At 46.4% G+C, this 13,199-nt stretch overlaps 1 protein-coding gene and 1 non-coding gene across 3 annotated transcripts in view; one reads left to right on the top strand and one right to left on the bottom strand.

Annotated features, from left to right (window-relative positions):
- Positions 1-650: 650 nt before the first annotated feature.
- The window catches only part of LOC149341115 (glutamate receptor ionotropic, delta-2-like), a 54,448-nt gene continuing 41,899 nt past the window's right edge, over positions 651-13,199 (top strand). For both annotated transcript variants that reach the window (XM_089541936.1, XM_089541935.1), the window contains exons 1-6: positions 651-759; positions 3,840-3,924; positions 4,304-4,462; positions 7,295-7,451; positions 9,226-9,443; positions 12,595-12,881. In XM_089541936.1, the coding sequence (XP_089398062.1) occupies positions 749-759; positions 3,840-3,924; positions 4,304-4,462; positions 7,295-7,451; positions 9,226-9,443; positions 12,595-12,881 (917 nt within the window). In that variant the 5' untranslated portion in view covers positions 651-748. The remainder of the gene's footprint in view (positions 760-3,839; positions 3,925-4,303; positions 4,463-7,294; positions 7,452-9,225; positions 9,444-12,594; positions 12,882-13,199) is intronic.
- Positions 9,900-9,971, bottom strand: TRNAM-CAU (transfer RNA methionine (anticodon CAU)). Its single transcript has one exon. It is a non-coding gene; the product is annotated as a tRNA-Met (tRNA).

Below are 13,199 nucleotides of genomic sequence, written 5' to 3'. Positions count from 1 at the left end.
CATATCAAAATTTAAACTTCTAAGTTATCCCTGCGACTGATACACGCGCATGCGTGCCCAAATCTCCGTCCCGTATAGTGAGAATAATCGTCAGTCACAATGTACCTTCGTGTTATCGCGTTCATGGCTGGCCTGGGTTGTCTATATGACGATAGGCGGGAAGTGATCCAATCGATCAGGCCCAGTTATTCCAAAGTAAGATCGAAAAGTAACGAAGTTTCTGAACTTTTCTCGGCGGAAAAGCAAACTAAGCAGGTCCCCTATGAATGGTGTAAAGTCTGACACGTTCAAAATGCTTGCGGACGAGCATGAAGTGAATGAGCTTCTCTGAGTGAACAGATTTCGATCGATTCACGATATGTGACCCGTCACATACATTCATGACGGAGTGCGAAGCATGCGCTGTTGACGTCAGTCAGTTCCTCTTCGCTGTCACAGGAAACTATCTGGGGTTCGGCTGCCTCGTCGTAGTATTGATCTCAGTCATCCACTACTATGACGTCTCTTCCCTGGGTTCATGGGTCGTGATAAGCAGCTTAGCGAGTATTGTGTCGTATATAAACTGAGAAAAAATGTTCACTGTAAAGATTCAACCCAAACAGGTGCAGTGGTCATTTGGAACAAGAAACCTTGAGAAGTCCTTTTTTTTTTTTTTCAGTGGCCACCGTATCAAACTGCTGAGAGAAAGAACGGCATACTGTCTATTGAAGGCCCCGGGGGGAAAACCATACAGGCACTGGCGACCAGCATGAACTTTACGTAAGCATTGTTTACTGTTTTTAGCACTATGATTGTTCTAAACGTTACGTGCATGCTTCACTTGCATTTTGGACTAGAAGTAAACATTTCAGTCGCTTCATCTTCGCAAATATGCGTGCTCGTAAGGCGACACTGCACATTTAAAGCTACTGCGTTACTGTTCCCTGCAACGCACTGAAAAACCGACTAAGGAGCGTCCGGAGCATCCGCAGAGCATCGAATACGCGAGCGGTACGTTCGCCAGAGCGTTGCAGTGACCGCGATGCACAAATAGCGACATGAAAGAGCTGCAGCTTCGTTACAAACTGAAAGAACACATGATATGTAACAAGCTTGCTGCGTAACAGTCATGAGGACAGCTTCTGAAAAAAAAACAAAAAAACAAGGAACCAACTGGATGTTAGGACAGATATAAGACAGGCATGAGATTGTTCCGAACTAGTACGGCTGGTGCCGCTACGCCGGGTACGTGCAGACAATGCGGCATCCCTCGCGACCAATACCGATCCGTCGTAAATCAAGTTCAGGTGCCAGTGCAGGTAAGTAAATCACTTTTACAATTATCTCAGTATCGTTAACCCCACAGTTGAGCGGCAACCTCAGCGTCGTCAGCGTAGGCGTGTCGAGGAAAGTAGGTGGCATGCCACATAAGTCAAGATTTATTTGCGCTTAGTCGGCCAGGGTAAGGTAGATTGAAGATTGATAGTGTTTTTTCAGTAGTTAAGTGAGCTAGCTTTTTTTTTTCCGCGACGGAAGTAGCAATGTCATTCCACAAAATCCCGGCATAAGCGTGCTAGAGCAAAGGAATGAAGCCTCGACTCACCAGAAGCCCATGAAAGTTACACACCCACCTCCGCCCCTCGGGTCGTTCCGGCATCGGCGTGTGACAGCAAAGGAGTGAAACCTCCGCCCATGAGAAGCTCTGAGCGGAGCCCACCACCATCCCACACACCCATAACCACTCCCCAGAAGGCCTCAACCTTCACCCCCCAGAATCCCGCTTCCATCAGTAGGCCAAGCAGCAGGGGGAGGAAAAAGTGGCGGCTAAATCAAATTCAAATATCCAATCCGAAAGCGACCAGCGTTAAGCGAACCGCAAGGGCTCCTGTTTTCGCAGCTTCGTCGCATCACTTCGTATGATCTCTTATGCTATCTTTTACTACACTTTCTAAAAAATTCGTTTTCTTAATAACTAGGTAGCTTTTAGACGAGAAATCGTTTGATCTCAAGACAGCTATTAAATGTCTTGAAATATTACACCACATGAAAGACCCGTCAGGAACCAATCTGGACAGCTGCATCATTGGCACCAGGCTGCAAGTATAAGCAGTCGGTTTTCTACTCCAAATTTTTAATTATTCGACAAGATAACGCTGGAACTAGAAAGCGTAATTACAGAGGTTAATTTTACGCAGTGCGCGCAAAACCGTAATCGGTTTTTGAGAACTTTAGTTCGATGCAGCGAAAACGACCTGTCCCACTCACTAAAACCGCTGTACATAATTACCGGTTTGAAGTCAGCAAAATATAGCTACAATCCTGTAGAAAGTAGAGGAATTCTCAACTAAAGCTGAAAAATGTACGGCATTAATTTCAGCTGCAGTGATCAGTCAGGTGTAACCACAATAAAACGCTGTGGAAACTACTGCGTGTGGAACTATCGTAGATGCAAGTTTACCCAACTATTTCATTTCATTTCATTTCATTTATTTCATCCTTAAAGGCCCAAGGGCATTACATAAGGAGGGGGCTACAATTCATATAAAAGAAGCATAAAAAAACACACGCACAATGAACACACACAACAAACTTCAAAAGCTAAAGAGAAAAAAAATAAAGAAAAAAGATAAAGGGTTTACATGTTCAGTGAAAGCATACAAAAGAAAAAAAATTCGCTTGCGGTAGCGAGCACAGATGAAAGTCAGTGATCAACACGTGTTAAAAAATGACAAGGAAGTCACTTATTCTGAAGATGACGGGCCAGTTCTGTACGAAAAGATTTTGAATCGTTGCATAAAACTATGTCGTTAGGTAGGGCATTCCAGAGTGTTATTGCATTGGGAAAAAATGAACTATTCATCGCTAATGTACGGGTCTTGATACCGGCTATGGGGTGGCTATGGCTGAGGCGACTTGAAGTTCTTATCGGGGATTTTAGAAGTGGGTGTCTTGAAGCTGGATGATGGAAGAAGTTATGAAGCAGGCAAAGACGTGAAATTATGCGGCGTGATTCAAGTGATGGGAGGGAAAGAGAGCGTTTGAGTGCAGTGATACTAACTTCTTTGGAATATTCAGAGGTGATAAACCTGACGGCGCGATTTTGGATGGCCTCGATTTCGGCGGAAAGGTATGCTTGGGATGGATGCCAGATAGATGATGCGAATTCAAGTTTGGGGCGGACGAATGTTTGATAAGCCAGTTTTTTAACGTCTGGAGATGCTGATTTCAGGTTTCGCCGGAGATAACCTAGGACACGAGAGGCATCGGAACATATCGTTTGGACGTGAGTTACCCAAGATAGTGTCGATGTCAGATGCAAACCAAGGTACTTGTAGGATGTTGTTGGAGCAATCGGAACCGTGTTAATGCTGTAAGTGTGCTGGATTCCATTATTTTGTTCAGCATGACATCGGATTCTGCCTTTCTCTATCCTTTATGGAGGTTTCGATTTTCTCCATTATTTTATTTAGTTCTCCCACTGCCTTTTTACTGTTCTTTTCTACCGCCATAGAGACTTCCTTTTGTAGCGGTTATGAAGTTCAGTTGCCGCTCGGCACACGAGAGCCGAGGGTCCACTATGGCTGCTCATAAATCATGTATATCAAGCGTAGGCGTCTAATGCTCGCCACCCTATCAGACGCGCTCACACTAGAGTCTAACGCATAGCTAAAGTACACAGCTCGATTCCATTGTACATTCCTACAAATGGCTCTCCATCCTCGTACGTGTTTGAGCTCTGTCATTTGTTCACGGAAGGAAGCTTGTGTGAGACACGTGCTTTTCACAGACCTCTCTTGACAAGTCGTACGAAACAGTCAACACACTTCGTTCACGCTGCGTTCTCGCTTGGCCTCTTTTAGGTACACGGTCAAACAAGCGTACGAATTCGGCAATCCTCAGCCCAATGGATCATGGACGGGAATGATCGGTGCTCTCCAGAGAGGGGTAAAAACTTCTGCATTTCAAGTAGCTGCCGAAAAACATTTTAACAAAGGATTTCTCTGGTTTGCTTTAATCGCTCAAGGAGTCTTTACTCGCTAGTTTGCATGTTTTTCAGCTGATGGGAGTCTGCCCAATAACAATACTGTTTCCTTTTCTTTGAAGTTTACGTGCATGCTATTCAAGTATCACTTCTAGTTTTACTCCTGTCACTAATGGTGCCCTGCAATGCCCTTTCTCGATTCCTAAGTGATTCGTCTTGAATAAGCACGGGACAGGGTTAACTGGACAGATACGGGACAGGCCTTTTGCAGGGGACGTAGTTAGGCTGATGATGGATGATTATGATGATGGCGTTCTGGCTTTGGTTTGACATGCCCGCTAGGATGCTGACGCAGCGGTTGCAGGGATGCTTTGCACTGAGGAACGCTACCATGTTGTGCACTGTGGACCCTACCTCCTAACTGCAGACCTCAGTATTTTGTCCACATCATCTCCCACTAAATTTGATGCCTTCAGCTACGTCCGTGCTTTTGACCCTGAGGTAAGTGGACTTCGCTGTGTATGTGCTGAAATCTACTAAGGGAGCAGCTAGACAATGCTTTCAAAAGGTAGATGCCGAGGCCAGGAGGACGGTGTCTCTTCGAAGAGGTGTTCAGCAGTGGGGAGAGAGTGCTGCTTTCAAAAGTAAAAATGCTATAAAGAAACTAGCAAATAGGTAAAACTACGACCACTTCATCCTAGCGTAGCGCAGTAAGCTCACGTAAGCGCCGCCTTGTACCTTCTTTGTGCTTTGCATTTCTTTCTCTCCAAATTTGTATGGCGTCATGCTGACACAAACTTTGCTTACGACAGAGCACCGACTCAACTTTCTTCAGATGCGCGACAGTACATCCCTATTATTAGTGCGTTAGCAAGCACTGGAGCGCCTATTCGAACGAAAACATGGTGGCAGCCGTCTGTCAGTGACCTGCTCCTGAGAACAAAGAAAAAAATTACCGCACTTAAGGCCTCCAGAGGGATTAAAACCCACGGCGGCGCGAACCGGTAAACTTCGCTTTTATACCCCTCGGCCATCGCGTTTCTTTGTATATCGTCGTATTCATTAACTTACATCCCTGCCCCTTGCGCTGTGCTTTAGTAATCGTCGTGTACAGCACGTTGCAGGAATCACCGGCAGCCCGAATGCGCCAGATAAAGATTCGGGGAAAATTCCTCCGCAAAGAAAGCTGACAGCAGGGCGCGCAGACAGAGCCCTATACCTTTCCCGGTGTATATGGGCGCCCATAGCCCACATTCATTCGCTTCCGAAGCCAAAAAGGGGGGTCAAGGAAAAGCCATCTGTCAAGCATGGAGCAAGTCACACGGAACGACGAGAGATTTGAACCAGCGCGCAAGAAAAAAATGGCTGAGGCTTAGCTTAGGTTAAGCCTAGTCAGATGCGAAGCATATTGTCGCCGAGTTGCATATCGAGCACGCCGCTTGGCTAGACGTTCTTCACGCTCTTCATCAGTCTCTGTAGCACGCCGCAACTTTTGCTTCTCATTCCAACGAGCAGCCCTGTCTCCAGGAGGCATCTCTATCCCATGTACGCCTAGCAGAGGCAGGAGCACCCCTATAGTGAACTAGAATACGCACCCCCTTGTATACCGCCGCTCCAGCATCACGTGTTCACTACAGCGCACCTAGCGGCAGAAGCAGGAAACACATTGGTCGCGACGCCTCGCGCGACGGCGCGAGCTGGGCCCCCGTTTTTCATCTGCTGTGACGTCACGCACCACGTGGTCATCCTTGGTCACGACGCCTCGCGCGACGGCGCGAGTTGGGCCCCCGTTTTTCATCTGCTGTGACGTCACGCATCACGTGGTATGACATGGAGGTCACGAAAGGTCAATGGTAACGATACCGCCGCGCTCGAGGAGCTGGGTTGGGCTATTTTAGTATGCTTCGCATAAAAAAGAATTTGATTGTGAGAATAAATTCAGTTAGTCAGCGGAAAGCGCTCACCAGTTTTTAGCCCAAATGCTAGCGCATTCCCTACGCACCAATCGCATTGATCACTCATGAATTAGCTTACAAAACATCTCAAAAGCTACATGCAGTGAAGCTCTGATCTTGACAGTTGCTACTGCCCACAATGAGTTTGTCAACAAATCTGAGACTGCGGGCTACGTTAGATCCGCACATGTCGGAGTGGTGCTGGGTTCGCAATATTGATCTGTATTGCTTTATTATATTTTGACCTTGCCATATTTGTCAGCCCTAGCGAACACCGCCTCCGTTAGTGACATCTTGTGCACGTGCATGCACCCTACCAACGCGGTCTACATGTGTAATAGTATCTCGAACCAAGTGTTCACTTTTACTAAGCTTAGAACCTTACTGAAACGTAGTTAACAATTCAACAGATTTACGGTCTCACGCATATAACGACGGCGTCCAATGATACGCCAAGTACACTGTGAAGATATGACCAACGCTTCTCACTCAGAACTGCGTATCTCCTGAGCCTTTCTGTATGATTGGGAGTTGGACTTTTTGGTTTAAACCGAAAAACACCGATAAATTACGCCGAATTCATTTTTCAAATCCGGTTTTAACCGAAAAGATCAGTATTTCTGGCATGCGTGCCAAACCTAATTGGTTGTTCAGTGCCAGTTACAGTAGGTCACAAGATAAAATTAAGAATGTGCCGGAATCAGGAACGCGGTAAGACAAAAGTATCTTAGGAATTTAGTAGAACAACTGTAAGTTATGATGGTTGATCGGCGAACTCGGACAAGTGGAGATAACTACTGCAACTCAAAGGCAGGTGCCACTTGCTACCTGGGGAAATTGGAGAAGTGTTCAATGTATTTCAAGGTAATACCAACGGTGACGTAAATTGTTCTCACGCCAATTATTCAAATGAACAAACACCTCTGCACAGGTACAGTGGCGCAAGCGAAGTGCTATAAACAAGTAATATTACCAGTGAATCCATTGGACGCGGACATGAAGCTTTGTCAGATAATCGCTGCTTATCCTCCACATGCGTAATTTCTTTAATGCGTTTATCCCTACTTGTTAGTTTCTTCCTGTTGGTATCTGTTAGTACCTGCTAGTACTTGTTAGCTACTTGTAACAAACTCAGGGTTGCCGTAATATGGGGTTAGCTTAGTCTGCTGTTAATTGAGCAATTGCATCAGTTGGTGATGGCACAGATAAAATTAGGCATCAGTGCAGTACTGCACCGTCTTTAAACTTGCACAAAACACCAAAGCTTTTAGCCCCATCACGCGACACAGACTGGAATTCGCTTATGTCTCTCGTATATCCGATCAATTCACCCTCTGGAATCAAGCTGCAGATGACAACATGCAGTTTTGGCTTTCAGGTTTGGGCCATCGTCTTCGTCAGCCTCGCCATCATCGCCTTTCTACTGGCTCTCGGTGGATGGCTGCCCAAGCGTCCAGGACGGAGAAGCTACAGCGAGCTCATCCGTGGAACCTGCAACCACGGCTGGGACCTGTTTGGCCTGCTCTTCGCTGAAAGTGCGCGAGTCCTTAGCCTAGATCTGTTTTAGCATTTAGATGAGGAGTACTTTCCCTTTGGTATACTGTCGATCTCTAAAGATCAATGCACTGGCCCTCCTTACTTGGCAAACAGACCAAACGACTACAGCAAACAACCACGTCCAGTTGTTGTTTGTAGTGAAATAAGTTCTGTGGGTTGTCCTTTATGGCTACATTGTTGTTTTTCCAGCAGTAAAAGACGCGTTCATTGCTGAGAAAAGTGTATTTAAAAACATTCCCGCCACTGGACTCAAGCCTGTGGCGTCCAGATTAAAAATCACTATGTGATGCCCGTTTGGATGTGAATGGCGTTGTAGCCTTGCTTCGGGGATCCGCCAAATAAAGAACTGTGCCCTTGCACTGCAGTTTACTCCCGAAATCGGCCGGTGGTGGAGACACTTATACTTCAACTTTTGGCCTTTCCTAGTTTATATAAGCTCTGTTTTGAATTAGAGCAGTGTCTATGTCAATAACAACATCTTTCTCTACTTAAGTACATACGCCGTGACCCTTTAAGAGAGCTCCCAAAGATGAAATATTGATGCACTCGCCTTTACTGCCTTCGTTTCCGGCGCCGTTATGAATGAGGTACGGTTCTTTGAAAGCGTCTCAGGCCGATTGGCTCGCTGTGAAACTAAGAGGGGAGCAATGGAAGCACCTCCGGCACTGCAATGCTCTAAAGAAGTTATGACGCCTTCATCGCATCACCCCAGCTGCGCATCTGTCAGTATATTAGTTTCGGTACCACCGCGGTGGCTCAGTGGTTATAGGCTCTCGGCTACTGAGCCGGAATACCCGGGTTCGTATCCGACCGCAACGGCCGCGTTTCGATGGAGGCGAAACACAAAAGGCTCCCGTGTTCTATGCGATGATAGTGCACAGTAAAGAGCCCCAGGTGGTCGAAATTATTCCGGAGCCCTCAGCTACGGCACCTTTTTCTCTCGTTACTTCACTCCCGCCTACCACCTTTCCTCACGTTGAGGTGTCCAGTGCGAGACAGTTAACGCGCCTTTATAATCTCTTGATAACCAATGATTTTTATGCGCTAGTTTCGGTGCTTCAGACAATATGCACATGCAAAAATGCACCAGCCCAGCCCGCTAAACGGTAAAGTACACACGGTAACTTTCTATTAGAGAGGTTTAGCACGGCGCAATCCGCGATCCGCTCCGTGATCTGCTTCAGTGGGGATCGAGCTGTGCCTGCTTAATGGGACCTGTTCCCTTTCGGTGTCATGTCCGCATGCGCAGCTGGCGCCTAGACCATCCGGTAGAGAGAAGCGCTACACTAAATCTCTCTATTATCCAGGGAGGGGTGCATTACCGCAAAAAGGAAAAAGGCGGAACCATGCACCGCTTGCACCAATGCCGAGGTTGAGGTTGACGTTGGCTATAAAGGGGGGATTAGCGTTGCGTTAATTCTTCCGGCAATTGATCCACCGTGCAAACGCATGAAATGCGAATTAAAGCCAAGACAATGGTACAGTCCTGTGGCGTAGTCAAGCACACCAGAGCCCACAAAAGTCTTAAGCTGCCACTGTCACCATGTGAACACGAGTTCAGTGTCCTAAAGGATTAGTTAGAATACGAGGGGAGCCCCCTTCCTAATTGTCCGGTTCCCACGCGTGCAAACATTGTTTTATAGAGAACCGTGTGACAGCCCTGCCCTCTTCAGAGGAGCAAGCACCACCCGCCGCACCCAGTGTCATACTACGCCACACCCTTCATTTTTAGGGCTCCAATTCTTTGTACAGGCACCCCACGGCTGTTTCCCCGAGCAACACAGCAGCTGCTGATGGGGGCATGGCTCATAACTGTTCTCGTGATGGCCAATACGTTCGGGAGCCTGCTCAAGTCACAGCAAGCAGTCTTCAACTTTCGACCGGAGGTGGACAGCGTGGAGGATCTAGCGAACAGGCCCGACCTGACGCCCTTCATCCCCGGTGGCACTATCTACGAAGTAGTTCCACAGGTATGCCATTCCTCTTTTCGTGGAAAAAAGATGATATATATATATATATATATATATATATATATATATATATATATATATATATATATATATATATATATATATATATATATATATATATATATATATATATATATATATATATAGAATTTCTTTGGAGGAGAAATTCTAGAGGCCCGTGTACTGTGCGATGTCAGTGCACGTTAAAGAACCCCAGGTGGTCGAAATTTCCGGAGCCCTCCACTACGGCGTCTCTCATAGCCTGAGTCGCTTTGGGACGTTAAACCCCATAAACCTAGCCATATATGAGAGAAGCCAATAGCCACAGAAACCAAGGGACACAGGGGATTTTTAATTAATTTATTTATTTTGTGCTGTTGTTCGATTTAGAATATTACTGAATATGTTATCGCTTACAGCTAATTGATTAGAAAAGCAGAAGAAAAAACAACCACATGCCGCCGGTGGGATCCGAACCCACGACCTCCGGATTATGCGTCCGGTGTTCTACCGCTGAGCTACGGCGACGGCTGTCAAATCTTCTGCTTTCGGGGGTACTTATGCTTACAAATAACCTAACCTTGAGAGTGTTCATCAGCGCCACCCACGTTCTTAAGCGGCGGACTTAGCACGTCCTGAGTTACCGCTGATGTGACGTGGAACGTCATCGAACGGCGAGGGTGGATGCTGTGTGAGAACCCTCTTATACTTCCTATGGCGTCAAGGCTGCCAGAACCGAGGCCCTCGCTAAGCAATTAAGCAAACAAGGGAAGGGGAATGAGGGGCTCGTTATAAATATGAGAGAAGCCAACAGCCACAGAAACCAAGGGACAGAGGAGATTTTTAATTTATTTATTTATTTTGTGCTGTTGTTCGATTTAGAATATTACTGAATATGTTACCGCTTAAAGCTAATTGATTAGAAAGCAGCAGAAAAAACAACCACATGCCGCCGGTGGGATCCGAACTCACGACCTCCGAATATATATATATATATATATACACAATGCTTTAAGGATGTTTTACAGAAATTTTCAAAAACAAGCTTTGTGGGGTAAAAATATGCCTTTTGTGGCATGGTATTACCAGGTGGCGGACTGGTGGACGCCGGGATGATGCCGGTGAATTGTTTTTAGTAAGCTGGTTAACTAACTTCTGATAATTAACGTTTTCACTATCCGAGCTAGGCAACTGGTTGCAATTAGATATTTGTAGCCGTTCGTTAGTAATAGCCATATCAGTTTTGGTATTTTCGAAAACGCAATTATCATGGTGCTGTGGCTCGAAAATTCCGGCTACAAAGGGCCAAAATGCATACGCTTTCGAAAAGCATGCAGGCAAAGTACCCCTTCCAGTCGCGTAACTAGTCAAAAAAAACTAAATTTTGGCGAGCCACAGCGGCACGGGTAATCGAGTTTTATAAATTCTAAAAACTGATATGGCTATTACTAACGGCCATCTACAAATCTCTAACTGCAACTAGGCGTCGAACGCTAATGGTTAAAAAGTTAGTTATTAGAAATGAGTTAACCAACTTAATACATAAATGATTCATCCGTTTCCTGGTGTCCGCCAACACTGGCAGCACTATGCTGAAAAAGTCATATTTTTACCTCAAAAAGCCCATTCTTGACAATTATTTTGTCTTCTCTGAAACACCCCGTAGAGAGAAGCTAGAAAGGTGAAAAATACACGTTATCGCCTCGTCGAGAGCAGGGGAGCGTGAAATGAATTGCATTAAAGGCGTTGCACATTCTAGGGCACATTCTAGGGCATAGATGCCGACAGCCGCACTTAGTAATTATTATATATCGTCCATGACCCTTCCCCAAGCTGGTTCTATAGACGCTAATCGAACTCCAGCGACCACAGACACGAGGAGAACCCACCGCTTTCTCCTTTTTCGCATCCTTCTGCATCTATATCCTCACTAAGCTGCTCAAGTGTCCACCGAGAGTGCATTTCTTAGTGTCTTTTCTTTGCTCACAACACACTTGCATTTTTGTGCATCAGGTGCGGCTTATGAATCACCGAATGCTATTGTTACACCGCGTTTTCACAATATTGCGACCATGCAAAGGGCCTTTAACTTCACTGGAGTCTATAGGGCGCACAACAGCCCACATTCTTTGTGAATGCCCTGCCTACAGCGCCGGAAGGCAGTCTCTCTGCAGTGCGCTGGAGCGTCTAGATACACGCCCACTGACGGAAATGAAGATTCTCGGCAACTGGCCGCGGCGACCGTCGGCGGTGAAGGTCTCCCAGGCACTGCTCCGCTTCTTGACAACCACTGGCTGTGACTTTACCGAACGCTTGCTGACTTTGCATATACTGACTAAATTTTTCTGCTACTCCTCTTTTCACCTTCACCTTTCCATCCCCTCATCCCTTTCCACCCGTGCAGAGTAGCAAACCGATTTATTCTTTCGGTTAGCCTCCCTGCCTTTCCTCTTCCTCCAGCTCCTCCTCCTCCTTATATGGCGGATTTTATCACGTTTTTTCCAACAACGAGCTTCTAGGCTCCAATTGCACCGTTTGGTTCTCCCACGGGTTTCTAAGGCAGCAACGATTCCTAAGGCGACAATTATTAAGTTCAGATAGGAAAGTAGTTTGCTAAACGTTGTGACGAGAAGCTCAGTGTTTCCACGCTCTTCTCCTTAAGCACTACCGCCTTTCTTTTAACAGGGAAGCTAAGGGACAGCAAGGAAGCAACTTGAAGGTATTGGTGAGCGCTATCAAAATACGGAAAAGGCACGAACACACAGGACGAAGCGCTTTGTCCTGTGTGTTCGTCCCTTTTCCGTATTTTGATAGCGCTCACCAATACCTTCAAGAATGTATTTCCAACTAGCCCCAGTAGTAGCTCTTTTGAAGGAAGCAACACTACTGCAACGCTTCAACCTAGGTCACCTTATAGCATAATAGTCAAACGCTCAACAAGTTGTGAGCCATAAAGGATTATGTTTTTAGCAGCCTTTTGTACTGACACTGGTGGCTTCCATGAATGATACTCCCGTGGCTTCCATGCTGCGCTTTGAAAGTGGCCCTTTGAATTGCACTGCCGTATTTTGGTCCACAATTCCAGGGCTTTATGAATTCGTGTGGTCCGCTTTTAATTTTTTTTTTTTTTTGCCAAAATAACGTCATGCAGAAAATTCCTATGGCGGCGGTGAAGGCGGTGTGGGACCGAGCGCGGAGCCGACGGTCCATGCCCGTGCTTGCCAAGATCTTCTCGGACTCCACGCTCTCTGCCGTTGCCACAGGGCGAGCTGCGATTATCTCAGAGCAGGAATCTCTTCTCTACTGGATGGCCAGCTTCTGTGAGCGCCACAACGTGCGAAACTTCGTCATGGGCGGACGCCCCATCGAATCCAACTCTGCCTCCCACATGTACTCCAGGCACCTAGATCCAGGCTTCTACAAGCGGCTCACCTCCCAGTAAGTATCTCCCTCCGAAGATGACAGGGGTACTACGGAAATGGGATCTGATGCTGGACCAAAATCAGCAATGCATGGTAGCCACTTTCGGCTTCGCTAGAACATTCCCGTCTTTTCTGAGTATCTTTGATCTGAAAAGGCTACAGAACACTGCTATTTTCGTAGAAGTACGGTATAGACCCTATTAACTTTCAGATTTTCACATTTTTCGCATTTGCAATACCTTTTCTAGCAATTGTTAGTGGTCTAACTTGTCCCGCTAGCAAAACATGCAGCCCGCGCGGCGGGCGTGTTCTGATGTAGGCGAAACACAGAAGG

Source organism: Amblyomma mixtum, chromosome 5 (genome assembly GCF_055824585.1).
Source record: "Amblyomma mixtum isolate Tamu chromosome 5, ASM5582458v1, whole genome shotgun sequence".
Classification (NCBI taxonomy): Eukaryota; Metazoa; Arthropoda; class Arachnida; order Ixodida; family Ixodidae; genus Amblyomma; species Amblyomma mixtum.
This window is presented reverse-complemented; position numbering and strand designations above follow the sequence as displayed.